General features: G+C 38.4%; 1 protein-coding gene across 7 annotated transcripts in view; it reads left to right on the forward strand.

The window, feature by feature from the left end:
* The window catches only part of ICE2 (interactor of little elongation complex ELL subunit 2), a 35,230-nt gene extending 19,772 nt beyond the window's left edge, over positions 1–15,458 (forward strand). For 3 of the 7 annotated variants that reach the window (XM_021407608.1, XM_021407607.1, XM_021407609.1), the window contains exons 12-18: positions 1,419–1,503; positions 1,592–1,642; positions 2,451–2,709; positions 4,937–5,116; positions 7,850–8,405; positions 9,503–9,805; positions 14,608–15,458. In XM_021407608.1, the coding sequence (XP_021263283.1) occupies positions 1,419–1,503; positions 1,592–1,642; positions 2,451–2,709; positions 4,937–5,116; positions 7,850–7,906 (632 nt within the window). In that variant the 3' untranslated portion in view covers positions 7,907–8,405; positions 9,503–9,805; positions 14,608–15,458. Of the gene's footprint in view, positions 1–1,418; positions 1,504–1,591; positions 1,643–2,450; positions 2,710–4,936; positions 5,117–7,753; positions 7,793–7,849; positions 8,406–9,502; positions 9,806–14,607 lie in introns of those variants that run through there. The other 4 variants (XM_021407602.1, XM_021407603.1, XM_021407606.1 and 1 more) reach the window with 4 other exon arrangements.

Consider the following 17,141-nt stretch of genomic DNA (forward strand, 5'->3'; position numbering starts at 1 on the left):
TACCGCCGAAATTCACTTGTTTGCATTAAGTATCCAAGCATAGTTTACTTTCACCTGAATGGAATAATACTGACTTCTAAATAAAGACGATTTGAAAACTGTTTAGAAAAAAGTACTTTCTGTATAGGTAACTTACTGAATGTCAAGTGGTCTTGGTCAGTCACTTCCTAAATATAGGATACAGTAATATAAATAAGTTATGAGCAGTTCAAAGGTCTTTTTTTTCCAGCTATGCTGTCAATGAGTTTACAATCGAGATTTTGAGAAGACACTGACAAGTAATGGAGAACACAGATTTTTTTAATGATTTCAAGTTTCTTTAAAAAAAAAAAGTTAGCAGTGCAGAATATGAAATTTAGCTGTTTAGTCTTGTAGAAAACGCTGCTGTCAAGAGAAGTAACACATGCGTGGTATTAAAAGTGAACCAGGACAACTGGTTTCCTTTCAAGTTTGTTGAAAATGAAAGTTCTTACTTGATCATCTTATATCACATAATGGATTGCTGAGTAATGTTTAGCCATGAATGTGAAATGTTTTTGTTTAGCAATTTTAAATATACTGTTGAGGCTTTTAGACTTCCTGCAAGAGCAGATTTATAGCATGCAGTAAATTCCACTGAGTAGGTCATTTTTTATTATTCTGTGTTCTCCTTCCAGTTCTTCTTGTGGAAGCTGAAATAGAACAGTTTTCTGCAAAAACCTCAACATGAGAGAGAGCCTCTCTTGATAAGGTGCAGTCACCACCTGAGTGTACAAGCTATGGTTATTATCTTTATTGCTTTTCAAGTGAAAACTTGGGCTAGCCTGTGCCTGTTATGACAGTATGTCGAGGGAAGCTCTTCACTATGTCAGAGACAAACAGTCTTTACAAACTTGCCATGAACAAGGCCAGAACTGTAAACTGTGTTTCACTTGAGGAAAAAAATCAAAACACAAAGATACAGAATATTCAGAAAACCAAATAATATAGATATTCAGATAACATAGCAGAACAGAAAAACAAGTATGTTCAACTCAAAGGTAAATTTGTCTTAAAAGATTAGCTTATCATGTACACAGTGAGGAAGCGCAGTGTTAAGCATGAGAAAAATTTGATAAGATACAAACTAGCTGACAAGAGTAAAGCCATAGCAAAATGAGGTTGCACATGCTAGACATCACACAAGATGTGAGATTTGCTGGAATCACGGGCACATCCCTCATCTATAAGACAGCCCAGGCACAAATGCCCGTACTTAGAAATAACTGTACATCTTACTTTCAGTTATTCTGCAACACTGAAAGATACTTTCCTCTGCTCTACGCTGTGAAACAGGAAAAAATATTCCTTTTAAAATGCACTAGGTCTGCAAATTATGCCTTTATATTTGTTTGTTCTCTTCTTTTTTTTTAATATATTAATTGATTAATGTTTTCCAGGGCATATTGATGTTCTTACATCAAAACTTATTATGCTAGAAAAGATTTCTCCAAAGATATTAAGAGAAAAACTTGGATTGATTAAGTGAGTATTGTAATAGTTTTTTTAACCATGAAACTGAAATTCTAACGAGCCTTGCAAGGTATACTTCTGTATTTATTTTTTTTTACAGGCCAGCAAATTCATTGAATATACTTCATCACATTCTGAAGAAAGTGTCTGAGTAAGTGCTTCATTCTTGTTCATTATATTTATTTCCAACATTACTCACGTGATCATATTTTTTCTGTACAAGGGTTGTCTACTCTTTGATTTTTGTGTCTTTGGATACATGAAATATTTCAGAGATTCTTTGAGGTCTAGCATAGCATAACACAGTGCCATGTAAAAATGTGCTTAGGGTTGCAGTTTTTGTATAAATGGTACAAAAGAACAAGAACTTGACTTTTATGAACCACTTATTCAGGAGAGGAGATGGGACACTTCTGAGCGGATTTAACAGTACATAGGAGCAAGCTGTAATTGTGTTTAGGCTGACACTTAAAATTTGGACCTTGTTAGCAATAACGAAGTTCCCTTTATGTTCCCTTCTGCTTAGCTTTATTATTTATAACAACATATCTCTTGGTCTGCACACTGTTGCAACCTTTCTCTTGTTCCCTCTTTTTCTTTCTTAAGCTACTCTAAGGCTTTCAGTCTGCAAGCTTCTTTGCATATATGAGAGCTGCTCTGTAATAACGCCGTCTGTTACGTTCATACATGATGTCATAGGCAGATGTTGGTGGTGTAGCAGGAGAGGTTGAACCTTCTTGCCAATATAAAACATAAGTGAGCAAGAATTTATTAATTCAGCTTAACGTGCTCATTTTTGTCCACAGTCTTTTTATATAACAAGGACTGATAAGTAAATACCTAAAGATGTTTTGCTTCTGCATTAGAAACTTACTAGCTATCCTGTTCAGATTGTCAGATAAAGTGAAACAAATAACAAAACAAACAAAAATTAATTTTTTTAATCTATATCTTTTTAGTTTGCAGGAGGGCTCTTATCTATTGACTCACGCTGCAGGAGATTCATCAGTTGCAATCTACAAGAGTTCTCTTGACAAGGCAACGAGAGCTTCATACAACTTACATAAGGCTCACAGTGATCTGCCGACAGTACCTGCCATGCTCTCAGTCCCTTGGGTGCCACTAGATCCCAGCCTCCCTTTGCCCTATCACATGAAACATGGAAGAGTCCCGTGCACCTTTCCGCCTGCACCCCAAGAAGACATATGGAAACAGAAGGTCAGTATTGCACTTAATGGAAAAACAGAGTAGCAGTTTGGAAATAATCTTTTTCAATCCACTGGCTATAGATGATGTATTTATTTGTCATCTTTTGGGTTCAAAGAGACCCTTTAGAGTTCTGCATCCACAACCAGGAACAGGAATGCCTTTTTCCTGAAAGGTATTTCAGATGAGATTCGTCTTACCTAGCTTTAAGCATTACAGTATAGAAAAGCAACGTTGAAGCTTGTAGTACTGTTAACAGAGGGAAGTGGAATGCTTTATAAAGATCCATCTATAAACTAGGATAGGTCTCTTGAGTAGGTTGCTGGACTCATGCTGTAATTATTTTCTCCCTAATGACTACAGAATTATAGATGATTAGTGCAACTGTAGACAGGTGCAATCAGGTGAGATGAATTACACTCTCTGGCCTAGTCTATGATAAATTACACTGAGCTCTTATTCCAGTTTTCCATGATACGTATGTGTTTTTCTAAAAAAATACACTTTTTACCCTGTTTGGCAAAATCTCTTCAAAATGGAGCTTTGCATCTTTAACGTGAGCTCATGATATTTTTGGACAGTAAGAATGATGCAGCATTTGCCTTACTTAAAAGCCTTGTAATTTATAGGCTTTCAGTGCAGCTGAAACAGATACAATGCTTCTATTTATAAAGATTTCCTAGCATTGCCTCTGATGTTGCTTTTGATTGATATGCTTTATCTTCAGACAATTTCAGGAAGGACTTTGTAAACTATTTTACTGTCTTTGAGTCCCGACTTCCCCTCCACTTTCCCTTTTCTTTATTCCAAATCTCAGAATCTTGAAATCTTGCACTGTTTCAGTGAAAACCGGCATGCCTTGGAGGCTTAAGACTGTGTTCTGAGGAGCTTTGTGAAAATAAGTAACAAGACAGAGGAGAGGGATCTACATTAGTCCTTCCTCTGTGGGGATTGCAATGAGCACTCGATTCTAATATTAAATACCAGGAACCTCATGTGGACAGCAGAGATTGTAAGGACATCACCCACGTCAAAACGACAGAGATTTTCTGTTATTAGGTGTGGGATAAGACTACAACAAGACAGCAGACCCAAAAGAAGTTATTCTTTATTGAAAGTTTAAGTACCTTCCCTAATCCCCTCGTGCTGTTCTTTGAAATCTTTCCTGTTTTCATTTTATTGATTCCTGATTTCAGCAGATAGAGTATCTTGAATCTGTTCTTGATTGCTTATATGTCAAACTAATCTCATGTATGGATAATGGCAAATTCTCGGCAGCAAAAATAAGATTTCCTTTTAGCCTTCTCAAGTATGTTAGCTCAGGCAGCTAGAGAACAACTAGTCACCTGTCTTTGATTGTTCTGAACACCTTTCAGCTTTGAGAAAACTTTGGTTGCAATTCACGTGGCTTCCCTGGCATAGGGAAACTTAGAATTCTTGCAGTATGCTGTTCCGTGCACAGGGAAACATTCCCTAGCAGTATCTATGCAAGAATGTTGAGTGCAGAGGTATGTATACTTTGTGTAGCACGTGGAAGTAATTTCTTAGTTCAGGAAAACGTTTCTCAGACGTAAATACATAAATGTGGATGTGGATGGCTTACTCCTAACATCTACTTCTTGTTGGTATTGTTTTTATAACAATGAAATGTATTATGAGCAGAATTAATTGCCTGCATCCAAAGGGACTTTTTATATTTTTTAATAAAATGTTTTATTTTATATATATATACATATATATTTAAATAAAACCCCAGCCTGCTTTGTAGTTTACACTTGATTAAGCAGTGCATGTCCTGCTTTGGAAATTCCCCAAAGATCCCACTCCTAGCTCTGGTATTTTGAACAGGTAATATGACATTTTACAAGTAGGAAACTTTTCATGCATTTTTTTCTTCAGTGTGGGTTTACTGATTTGAAACTTCCTGTGCCAGTTGTACATTTTAGCTATGTTCTGACCTCATATGAGGGCAATATAGAGTTGCACATCAGTTTCTGATGGCGTTGTGTACTTTGGACACTTCAGTTTCTGCCAGAGGGAAATCCAGGCAAGGAGGGAGCGGGAGCAGTGAGATCCCACTGGTGCCAGGAGGAGCAATGGTGCTTCCCACCCTGTTCGAATGTGGCCCTGAGTCTGGCTGGGATTACAAGGCAGTTCTCTGAAGGTAGTTTTGTCTTTGCTTAGTACGGATTAAGATTATTAATTCTTTTTCTTTTTTCCTCTCTCCCTACATGTCTAGATGACTGGGGTGAAAGGACAGTCGGACACACCCTACGAGGGAAAGCCAGTAACTATGGAAACAAAAGGCAATCCAGCTAAGCCTGTTAGAAATGAAGGTGTGGCTGCAAAGAAGCTGAAGAATTACTGCAAACAAAGAATGATGAAGAAAAAGTGGAAAATGAAGCAAAACAAAACACAGGTGAAGTAGGAATATCTGAACTGTGCTAAGCATGGGCTGGAGAAGGTCAAAATGGAACAAGGAATCTGAGGGTTTTTGCAGTTTCAAATGAGCCAGAACAACCCGGTGGGGGAAACAGCTCCACATATTTAGGAACACTGAAAAGTTCTATAAACCTTTAACCCTTTCTTACCTTAGTGGGCACATTTCAATTGAAAAATCTCAAATTGAACCAGAGGTTTAAGAGAAACAAACAAAATGGTGAGTGGCTCCAGCTGGGGTTAGGGGAGAAAAGTATATCCTGTTAGTCTCATCATTTTCATAGAATAACTACCGCTTGAAGAATGATGCAGTGGTCTGCAGCAGTATCTGATGTGACATAGCAACAGGAAAAACAACTTTTCAGTTTGTTTAGTTCTTCCAGAATCACGACAGATTTGTATTCTGGCATTTTTAAATCATATTTTACTTTGTGGTATAGCTAAGAGATTTAACTAGTTAATTCTTTTAACACAATGTCTACAATTTTTTAAAAATTCTTTACAAAAATGCTTTCTCTTTTTAGGATGGTGTAGCAATGAGTTTGGGGAAACAAAAGCTGTGTTTAATAGAAAAGTGTGTGCCATAAGTTTGCACTAGGAAGCCTAAGAGTACAGCAAAACATGAAACAGTTAAAGAATGTTTTTGTGCTTCCCCAGCACAATTTCCAGGAATTACTCTGGTTTCTAGCACATATTCAAAAATGAATATTGAAGTTTTTTACTGTATTATTGAAAGGCTACAGTCTAATCTCGTATCAGAATGCAGGGGGATATGTGGTAGTGTTTACCTGAGGTATTAAGGTTTGCCTTAATATGTTGTCATTTGAAAAAAAACAACCAGACTACGCAGTGCCTCAGCAGTTACTTGAAATTTCAAGCCAAACTTGTGAGGTTAGAAAAAGAGTATGCTTATTGCCTGTGGAAAAAGCCACCTAATGCAGTTTCCTAGTGAGTGAGAAAAATGAAAATTCTTATGATGGTCAGTATTTGAAGCGCATTGTAAGCTGTGATGCAGTTGTAATTATTTTCTGGATTTCTGGTTCTGTGTTCCTTTATCAGAACTGATTTTAGAAATGCTTATGAATTCTTGAAAGTCAGTAAATTCTTTCCCATGTTTGCCTTTTAAATCACAGAACTGTTTTAAAATATCTGAGCCAATTTTTGTTTGAGTGATGTTCCGGCAGGCTGCTTGTATACGTGCTTAAACAGACAACTTGAGAAACAAAGGCCTTGAATATTTTCTTCCAGTTCTTTTACTTGGACTAAGATACAACGTACATACATCTGCTTGCAGTTCTCCTACATAACATGGAAGATTTGCTTGTTTGTTTTATCATGAGAGTGAAAATAAAATATTTTGTTTACTGGGTTGTACATGATTTTTTAAATCCTGAAGACAGGTTCTTTTAAGCAGGTTTAAGCAGTGAATGTACATTAAAATCTGTTCTTTGTCAAATACAAAGCATTTTCTGAACTTTTTTTCCCTTGCTAGATGTATTTATAATATTATTCAGTTTATTATTGTACTGGCCACCGCTTCTCTTAGCTGCGGTGATACGTTGCTGACAAGCTGAATTGGCTTAGAGCTGTTTGCAAATCACAAGTATTCCTGACTCAAAATCCTAAATCCATCCAGTGACCTCTCTTAATGGGCATACTTTAGCTGTGAGTCATTTCTGAGGGATCACTAGCTCTGTGTGGGGAGTCAAAGCAGTTTTCAGTGTGTATACATAAAAACTTTCGCAAGACTTGTGTGGAATTTAGTTTCTTGATACCATTTCTTAAGTTTGACTTGTATCCTCTGTTTGCCCATGTGTCTATGCTGCTGGAAGGGTTCTACCTTTTAATATTATTCTAGTGTGTATATATATACCTGTACACTAATTGTAGTTTATTATCCATTTAGAATATGTAGCGAATGTGGAGTTTTTATAAAACTCATGAGGTGACTTTTCAATTCACTGCAGTGTTTTGTTGGAGTTGCTCTCTTTTGGATTAAGTGGGACTGGGGTAATTTGCTCTAAGGTGGCTAAATTGTTTGAAAGACTGGTTTTGTTCATACAGCATGAGAACTTGTTGTACTCCATCATTAGGTGTGTAGAACACGTGCTACTGAGAGCTGTGGTCTGTTCATTTTGTCACAGCCATGTAGAACGTACCTTCATAAAGTTTATACACCAATTACCATTTTAACAAGCTAGATTGAGCATAACAAGATTACTGTTGTTAGAAGGGAAGCTGCTGTTCTCCATGACTTTGAAGATGCTGAAACAAATCTTGGGGATATTCCCCAAGAGGAGAGATTTGAAATACCGTCACAGAGTACTGTCACTTGGGTAGCTCTTAGTTGCAATAGTACAGCTGTTTTGTGATGTGTGTGTGTGTAGATGCACCCCACATCTGCATGGACTTGCAAAGTAATGAATAGCTTGTTTCTGCTAATGGTTGTTACTTCCTAACTAAAGATCACAGCCTCTTCCTGTGTCTGAACATGAGCAATAACAGCGGGAAATTCTTAATATAAGTTGCCTTTATAGTCTGCCACATCCTGATGAGATTTTGTGGGAAGAGGAATGCTACTTTTAACAGCATATGAAAACCAAATCTTGACTTTTAGATAGGGGAGCCTGATACAGCATAAAAACAATATGCCTTTGATCATCTTGCTGCTGGATATTTCTGTTTCCCAGAAGATTGCCTTGTTTTTCAACAGCCTGTGATTGGTGAAGTAAAAATGGAGGATTATGCAACATCGTGGACTAAAGTTTAATGTGAGTTTGTTGCTTTGCCTAAATTGCAGCTTTTTACTCCAACATGATCTCTGTATTTAAAGTCAAATTACATTCTTATTTTCTCTAATAACAGTTCAGCAACATTCCATTCAGTGAAATGGGTCTAATAGCAGAATGTGTTAGTAAATACTCTTTAATTTGAGGCAAATGTTGTACAAAAGTATACTTCGGTTTGCATAAAACAAAGTTCCATTTAAAGGAGTTTGATAAAAGGAGAAATAGGAAGGGGTAACATGTTTATTTTGGGCACCAACATCTGAACTTTGAAACAAAGAAAATAAATAATATCATTAGGTTTAAAAAAAAGAAAAATCAAGTCTGAGAATGCATTACGTATCAGTTGATGAATCTCTGATTCTGTACAGGCTAATCCCAAAGGAGCAGTTACCTGTGGAGGGAAGGAATACAGGGGAGCCTGACTGTTACGGTACCACCAGAGCATGAATTCTTAAATCTAACACAGCCTGTAAAGCTGTGGTAAGGAGAAAACTACAGCTGAAGGAGTGTGCAGACCTGGATCTTACTCTAGAGATATCTCTGTTTCTGTAGCTACCTAGTACTGATATCTTACGTTGCCTCAATCAATTGAGTTTAGGAGCAGATTTTCAGATACCACCATCTTGTCCTGTAGTTTCACTCTTCAGCTTTGTGTTTGGAATGAATTATGTATATTTGTATTGCAGTTGGTAATTCATTTTTAAATGTAATTACTACTTCTTTGTCCATCTGTATTATAAGAATATCTTTTGTATAAGCATTTGAAATGCAAAGTCAGATGTTACTTACTGGGTAAGAACCTTCCAATTTTATATGTTTTTTCCTCGTTAGATTTGTCTTTGCAGTTTACCTGATTATAAAGGGTATATGCTGTCCTGTCTCTCAGAATTGAAAGTTGTAACTGCTGGAGAATTAGATTGATTTCAAAACTCTAAATTCAGTTCTCTCTCTGCTTCTTGGTGTAGATGCTTGTAGTCCGGTTCTGATGGAGCAGCTTGTGCTGCTGTTTGTGATTATTTTGTTACAGGTGCTGGAGTTTATCTCTGTTAAATCCCATGCAATTCCATATTGACCCTGTCATGCAGCCTAAGTCTCTCTGAATAGTGGCTCTTCTGTCCACTCTAACTCTCCTCTCCGTTCTGCGTTATCTGCAGACTTGCAGAATGCTGATTCAGTTGTGTTATCCAGATGATTTATAAGAAAACTGAGAAGTACTAGACCTAGCGTCAACCCCTCAGGAGCTCCATTCATGACTAACTACTAGTACAGCTCTGAGCCACCAATTACCTTAGTGAAAATGGAAGAAGCCCTCTGAGAACATAGCTTTTCCATTCTGCATAAGATCACTGATATTAAATCTATTTCTCTCAATTTCCTGGTGTTTTTTGTTAGATTAAATTGATAGGTAGTCTGAATTTAGTTTTGAAGGTCTAGGAGGGGAATTCTTACCAGGCATTAGAGATCACTGATTGATTATACATGTAAAAGCATGAAACATTAGCAGTTCTTCATATTAGCATGAATAGCTGTAACAGGCTACTGATTGTAAAATCTAACTTTTTCTTTTTTCCCTGCAGTAATAAGTGCTTGCAAACTTCATTTGCGTTGTGCACTGATGGATCACTGATGCACTGCTTTCATTGCCACGTGTTGCTGGAGAGACCTCTTCACCATGTCTGGGTGACTGAAAAAATGTTAGAAAAATGTTTACTGCGTTTCTTCAGTGTCTTGTAATGTAGCCTAGCAGGTGGAACCATAGATACAAACCAGGACTGTGGGACAGGGCATCTACTCCTGTGCTGGCAAGTGGGAGCTACCAGCAAGTGATTAGCAACCCAGTGCCGTGAAGTTCAATACCAAACACTGAACTGTTTGTACAGGTACTTCTGCTTCTTACTTGATTATGCTATATTTTATATAGCAGATTGTCTCCAAAAGACAGTGAAGACCAATTTAGATGTAGTTTTGCAGAATGTTCAGTGATGACCTCCATTTAAGCTGGCTCTATTTTCACTAGTAGATGGAATTATAGCATTTTCAGTCTCTCCTCTTCTCTGAGTCTGACTGGATATATGTCTCAGATGCTTCTCTGAGAACTTATGTAATTAGGCTCCTTCTTTCTTAAATAAAATACAGCCTTTCTTACAAGGAAGGGCACATTTCTTCCCGAAGCGTTGTCATTGCTTGATATGTTTCCAAATTTTTCTGTTCTGACAGTAAGTTTGGACTTCTTAGTTGCTTTATATTTTTCTGCAAAGATCTTTAGATTTTGTTTGCAAACTCAAATTGCGTTACTCAATGCCAAAAATAGTACACTAAAATGTTTTCAAAGATGCATTGTCTTATTACATGTTATTATACAAATTGTGTTTCAAGAAAACCACTTCCAGTGTCCAGATGACAGTAAGTTTAAGCAGAGAGCATTTGAATTACTATCTAGATCTTAGGTGGAACTCCTGCCTGATCAAGTGCCTTTTCTAGACCCAAGTCTGAAGTAGAAAGTAGGAAACTGTACATCTGGGAACAGATTCAGTTGCTGGGAGCACTTAATTCCCAGTTGGAGTTTTCCTATCTGTTTCTAGATTTGTTTTCTGATTTGAAGAAATGTATCTATATCTGAGAGCTTGACTGTTCTCCCAAATACATCTAAATAGAAAGTTTTGCCTGGGATTGTTAATCTTAGCTCAGGTAAAGTTTGCAGCTATACCACTGCTGTAGTGCATTCATGCTATCTCTTTAAAGGAATGATACAGCCTATCTGGTCTCATTGAGATCACCTACCCCTTCCCTTATCAGTTCTCCCTTCTGGTGTACTTTAGTGTAGAAAGACCATAGGAATATTCTGTAGATAAATTTGTAAATATCCAAGTTAATAATCAGTGTAGCCAATTTTTTCCTGTGATCAATATTTGCAATGTATATTTCAGAAACTACTTAAAAACATCTATGGAATGAGGTGACAATATTTTTTAGAGCTTAATTTCATCACTGAAAATCAGATTTGGAGTAATGGTGCAAGCTGGAAAATAATTCCAGTCTGTTCATGAAGTCACGGCTCTTACCTTAATGCAGACCTCCATTCTCGACTGTCTCATGGTTGAGTGAACAGTGGGAGTGCCATCCTGCTCCAGGCCTCCTGCAGTTGGTGTTTCACTGCACTCAGAAGCTCCGTCTACCAAATCTTTGTGCAAGCATTTCAGAATAAAAAGAATGCAAACAAATTCCTACTGAACCAAGTCATTCTTCACCTGTCTAGTGTACACCGTACTGCCTGCCAGTCTGAGCATTTTCACAGAAGTTCTATTGGTCTGCTTAAATTTGAGCTTAAAAAAAAAAAAAGGAAGCAGCTATCAGAACTTCAGTGTTTCTTATTCCCACCTGTGGGCTCGTTTTAGAAACTGCCTCTAAAAACTACCTCTTTAGAAAGTGCGTGTTAGGAACTGCTATTGTCATGCTTCTGAAAGAAATGAATTAACACATCCAGTTAGTGCCATCATCTGGATCTGCTCCCTTGATGGGCTGAGGAGGTTTCCTTACAGCCGAAATAGATTGAGAATATGAAATACAGTACACATTTATTTTGCTTTCAAATGACAAATGTCTGTGGCTTTATGTTACTCTGTGTGTTTAAGAGTCTACGCCCATGTCAGACTGTGGCTTAAACTTTGGGTTCTAGCCCATATACTGGCAAAACTGCACTGAAGGCTTTTCTTGGTACCACCTCCAACTCCAGGGGACAGACATCAGCTGTATGTCTCTCCCAGTCTGTTCTTGCAGACCTGGCAGCTAGTCTCCTACTCCTGTCCTCTGCTACTTTGTACTCAGTTATTCTTTACAGGCTGTGATGATTGCTCGTTATTGTGTTAATGACTTCCTTGATGATGGCAGTATCAGAAAAGTCAGCTTTAGTGTTGAAGACCTGTCTGAAAATCGTCTGTAGTTGTGCTGTCTCTGCAGCTGCTTTTTTGCTTCTTAAGGTTATAGAACTGTTCCCCGTGGAACTCGTCTGCAGGGCACAGCAGTGAGAATTGTCCACCTCAATTTAGTCTTTGTTGAAGGCTTGTATGAAAGCAAACCTTCACAAAACAGTTGTGTGTTTTGTGTATTCCTTCACGCTAAAATGACAAGGCTTTAAAAATATATTTCTGATTCACTGAAAGGAGGGAATGCTGGTTTTAAAATTCAAAACTGGAAATGCGAGTCAGCCTGCCTGGCAGAAACAGATCTCCTCGTAACAGCTGTTCCCTTTCACTGCCTCAACATCTTTGTTTGAAATCAAATTTCTTAGCCTTAAATTTGATCTAAAGGTGTATGCCACTTGAAAGAACAAAAAAGGGTATCTCTGTAGACAGTGATATTTAATGAGGAAAGACAGTTTTCTGTGTTTGTGACATTATTTTGTGTTGCAAAGTATCCTTTGTTCCTCAACCAGTACAACTTCAGCAGAGTCTTATTAAGTAATAAATCATAGAATGGCCTGGGTTGAAAAGGACCTCAGAGATCATTGAGTTTCAACCCTCCTGCTGAGTGCAGGGTCGCCAACCACTAGACCAGGCTGCCCAGAGCCATGTCCAGCCTGGCCTTGAATGCCTCCAGGGATGGGGCATCCACAACCTCCCTGGGCAACCTGTTCCAGTGCCTCACCACCCTCTGTGTGAAAAACTTCCTCCTAATATCTAACCTACATCTCCCCTGTCTCAGTTTAAAACCATTCCCCCTTGTCCTACCGCTATCCACCCTCATGAACAAGTTCAGATATATAATAAAGTTCAGATCACGTAATGACTTTTTGTTATTTTACACTAAAACAGGGTTGAGAGGCTTAAAAGAAAAGGTGCTATTTCACAAAATCATTGATGTGTTCCTTATTTCTGTAGTACCAGCATGCCAATTTCAGTAAGTGTTCTTTAATCTGCACGTGACTGTTTCAGTTCGTTTTGAGGGGTTGCATGATATTAAACAAAAAGGAGCTTTTTTTTTTCGTTTGCAGTTAGTAGCCTACTAATTTGACATAGGAATCTATTGTTTAGAGTAAGCCTAGCTGGTGCTAAATTAGCTTCCTTGAGACTTTAAAAATTATGCCTGTGAGCCTCAGGCACAAATGTGAGGTGTGACAGCCTTCCCTGTACTTCAGCAGGGGTCAGGAGACTATCCAAACCATGGGACTGTTTGTGTTCTGAGTCACTAGAATGAAAAAAGCGTAGAACAGACTTGATCTTATGTGAATCTCTTATCGCTGTTCCTAGGAAAAAGCTCCATGCTATAAAATCTTTTATAGCTGTTTCTGTCCTTCGGCAAGAGAAACCAAAGCCTAGAGTGGTTATTCTTGCTGGTCTGTTCTAGATGATGTCAGGGGCTCCATGTGCACGAGTAATATTTCCTGCAGCGTTTTCCAGTATGTTGGCAGTCTGGGGAGTGTTATTGTAGAGCTAGCAGCTGTGATCATTTTACGCACTGTGTCATCTAAATGGCTTAAAAATCTCTCTTAATGCTGTAATGTATTAGTAGTCTGTTTATACTAGCAGTGTTATGCTGATATTGCTGGAAAAGCTGGACCTGTTGTAGCTGTTTTTAACCCATTAATGTGTATAGGACCAAAGACGGCTTGATATCTAAATTCAGGTAAAATTGCAACTCCATCGCTAAGGAGCCTAAACTGTGCTTGATAATATTTGTGATACTCTGAGAAGATAAAGTAATGTCACCTTCTTTCACATCTGAGCTATGTTCTGCAGCCTTTGTAAAGCATGGATTGTGTGATTTTACCCTAGCAAAGGTAGCTGGTTGTGAAGCAGGAAGTCAGGAAATCCCCGTGGGATTTGAGAAAATTCACTGAAGCATGGTTACACACATTGTGACTGTTTGTACATTCTGTGACTGTTTCATTCGCAGTGAAGATGCTGAGCTGATTCATGCTGCCAGTACCACTAGTACAAGGAATTCGGCAAGTGTGTTTCATTTCTGTTTGTGTATTTATCTAGGCAATGCCTCCTACTCAGGCACTAGGTGGTTATTTCTGTGAGGCGCGCTGAAACACCAGAATGCTAGGGATTAGCATTTCAGTTTGGAAGTCAGAATGAACTCCAGACACCACAAGTACTTGTGAAGAGCGTATACTGGAGAAGTTACGTGTGTCCCAGAGAACAGAAGGTTGTCTGAGGTGTTATCGTTTGTTCCTGATGCATATTCCTCACTGAAGGAAGCTCCTTGCTGCCCAGAGACTGGGGGCGAAAGCATCCACTGAGACGTGAGGTTAATGAGGATGATGGTGATATCTCCACTGGTGATGAAGAAAATCTCTGAAAAGAAATTAGAGTTCAGTCTAAGAGCAGATGAAAGTGAAGTTGCATGTATAAGGAGTAGAGAGGTAGCTGAAGACAAGTGCAGTGATAACAGTATTGGGAGATGAATGGAGACTTCTCTAAGTCCCATGCAAGATGCTGCGAAGTAATTGAGGAGAGAGGTCAGCGTTTTACTAGCCATGGGAAGTAGTTGCTCTCAGGTTCTAGTACAACGGGTAAAACACTTTGAGTAGTAACTGTAGAACATAACTGCCGTTTCTTAAGTTAAAAATGTTTCTAAAATACATCCACTGTCCTGCAACGTATGTAACCTTGTACGACACAGATGGAGACAAACCAGAAACAATTTAGTGAATGTAGTGTATTTCTTTCTGTTGAAGTGATTTGGAGAGTCAAAAGGCAGGACTGCTCAGTAAGGCAGCGATCCGACTGCTCGCGCACCGTGCCACAGCACACGCTCCAGCGTTCCAGTTTCTAACTCGGTCTGCTCATAAACATACCACCTGCCTGCACCCGGGCTGGAGTGGCAAATGCCACCTATGCTTACCTAATATAGCGTGTTGTGAAGTGCACATGTAACAAAATAGGTAAGAGGTGTCTAGTACAAAAGATCACTCCAGAGAGAAATGTAGTTCTTTAAGAAGAACTCTTTCGAGTAAATACAGTTCTGAGCAGAGAGTCATGTTTGTACAGGGATATGCATGTATGTGTAGGAAATTAGATTACATAGAACAGAATGGATCTCAGAGGTTAGGATGCTAAATGGAGCATATATCTAGAACTATATCTATTTCCCTGGTATTGTATTAGATAAATGATGACATTGGTATTCAACACACTTCTCAAAAACATACGGCAGTATTACAGTTCTGTAAGATTTAAAGTAAGTCAAAAATGAAAAATTTTGCATTTCACAGAAAGAAAATAAGAACTTAAGTACTTCCAGTGTTTAGAATTTTCCTAATTTAGTTCAGGTGTGCTTTTAGGAGTCTGCCGTAGCTATAGATTCAATAACATGCCAAGTTATTATCCTGGGAGCCCAACTAGCATAACTGTGAGATTGTACTTTACTTTCTTTGTAACGTGTGATCACTCATAACAAATCTATATGTATCTGTATCAGGGCAGTTCCCAAGATAGACCAAATAACCAAGATTAAAAAAAAAAAAAAAATCCAGAGGTCTGTCTGCTCACGCAGAATGGAATTTATATTACCCTCTTGCAACATACTGCATTCAGTGAAGCAATACTATATGTAGAGGTTCAGCCACGCCTAGACCAGAAAGTCCTTTTGTCCCGACCCCATGGTTTTGGTATGCAAGAAAAATGTTTAAGTAGGCAGTAAATGTTGACAGAATTGCATTCTTCATAACTACCCTGTTAATGCATCTTTGATTTTTTTATTTATTTTTTTTTTAGGAAGGATTATGAAAGAGAGCGAGCAAGATCTGTGTAGATGAAGGAGCCAAGCATTCCATGGACAGATGTGAGAGAGAGAAAAATCTTTTTAGAGCCATCGGCCCTGTTTGCATTCATGCTATTGCAAAAATAAATCTTGGATCAGAGGGGAATTTGAATATTCAAGTTAGACACATCGATTCTCTGGTAGTATTACATAAGATAATGACAGGAAAAATCAAAGTTGTTACTGGAATGGAAGAGAATAATAGTCAAACAATGTTAAGTGGTAATAAAATAGCTGTAAATTTAGAAATGTAAATTTGACTCGAGTCTGAGAGGATGGACTGAATGGACGTGTCCACAGGATGAACCGCAGTCACAGTCAGCTGTCGGAAAGGAAGAGTGAGAATTAGCACAATCACATTTGTTTTTCCATTCTCAGGACTCTGGGGAGCTGCAGTCAACAAAAGTGCTCTCTCTTCTGTGGTCAGCATGCAGGAAGCCAGAGATCACAAGTAGGTAATTGGAGCTGAAGCAGATGCAGGTTATTTGAAAAATTACTTTCTGTGCAAACATTTTAAGGGGTTGTAGGGACTAAGCAATGTAGAAACAAGTTGAAAACCTTTCCTGGCACTGCCTAACTTACAGGCTGGTTGCAGCTTGTTTCTCCCAGATAAACCTCTGGGCTTGTGATAAGTGCAGTCCTTGTCCCAGCCTTCTATCCAGCCTAATGCTAACTAGTTATGCTAGTATAGAGCGAAGGAGCAGTGGCTGTGGATCAGAACCCATTGTGATTTACCCTCCAAGCTTTGAGGTAAATCTTCAGAAATAACCCGTGTGACTTACAAGCTAATATCTCATTTTAAAAAGTGATTCAGGCACTTGGCTGCTGTTCTCCCATTGAATTAATTTCCTTTCCCTGTTTGGCAGATAACAGGGCTTTCCTATTTGCACAGTTTGACTGCTGCCTTTTTTTCAGAGAACTGGTTTTGCAGAGTGTTTTTCACAAAGAAGAGAGGAATGTGCAGTATTTCCATGGGCAGGATCACCAGCCTTTGGTATTAGGGGACGATTGGTTGCTTGCCAGAAACACTGATGTCTTTTCTGCTCCTCATACTGCTTAGATTCCCCAGCTGGTACAAGTGCCTCTGATGTCGATTGACCTACATAAGCAGAGACCAATTCAGGTAATTTATTATAATGTTAATACAATGTTCATATCTTCATGACTGTAAATGCTGTTGCTCTTTTTCCCTATTATGGCTTTTTTTTAAATCGCTGCAGCAGCCCCTGAAGCTTGTGGAAGTTCAGACGAGCTGCTGAATGTGAGAGATGGTCTGTTTTAAGCAGAGGTGAGTTTGTGATTCCAAGATTGAATAATTGATGACTTAGCCAGATATTAGAGGCAATATGTCTGTGCTCTTTCAGAAGCTGCTGGAATTGTGGGAAAATCTTTTTATGCTGTACTTAATGTAGCTAGACCAATAAAGGTTCACCTGCTATCAGAGCTTCT

This window comes from Numida meleagris, chromosome 9 (genome assembly GCF_002078875.1).
Source record: "Numida meleagris isolate 19003 breed g44 Domestic line chromosome 9, NumMel1.0, whole genome shotgun sequence".
Lineage (NCBI taxonomy): Eukaryota > Metazoa > Chordata > Aves > Galliformes > Numididae > Numida > Numida meleagris.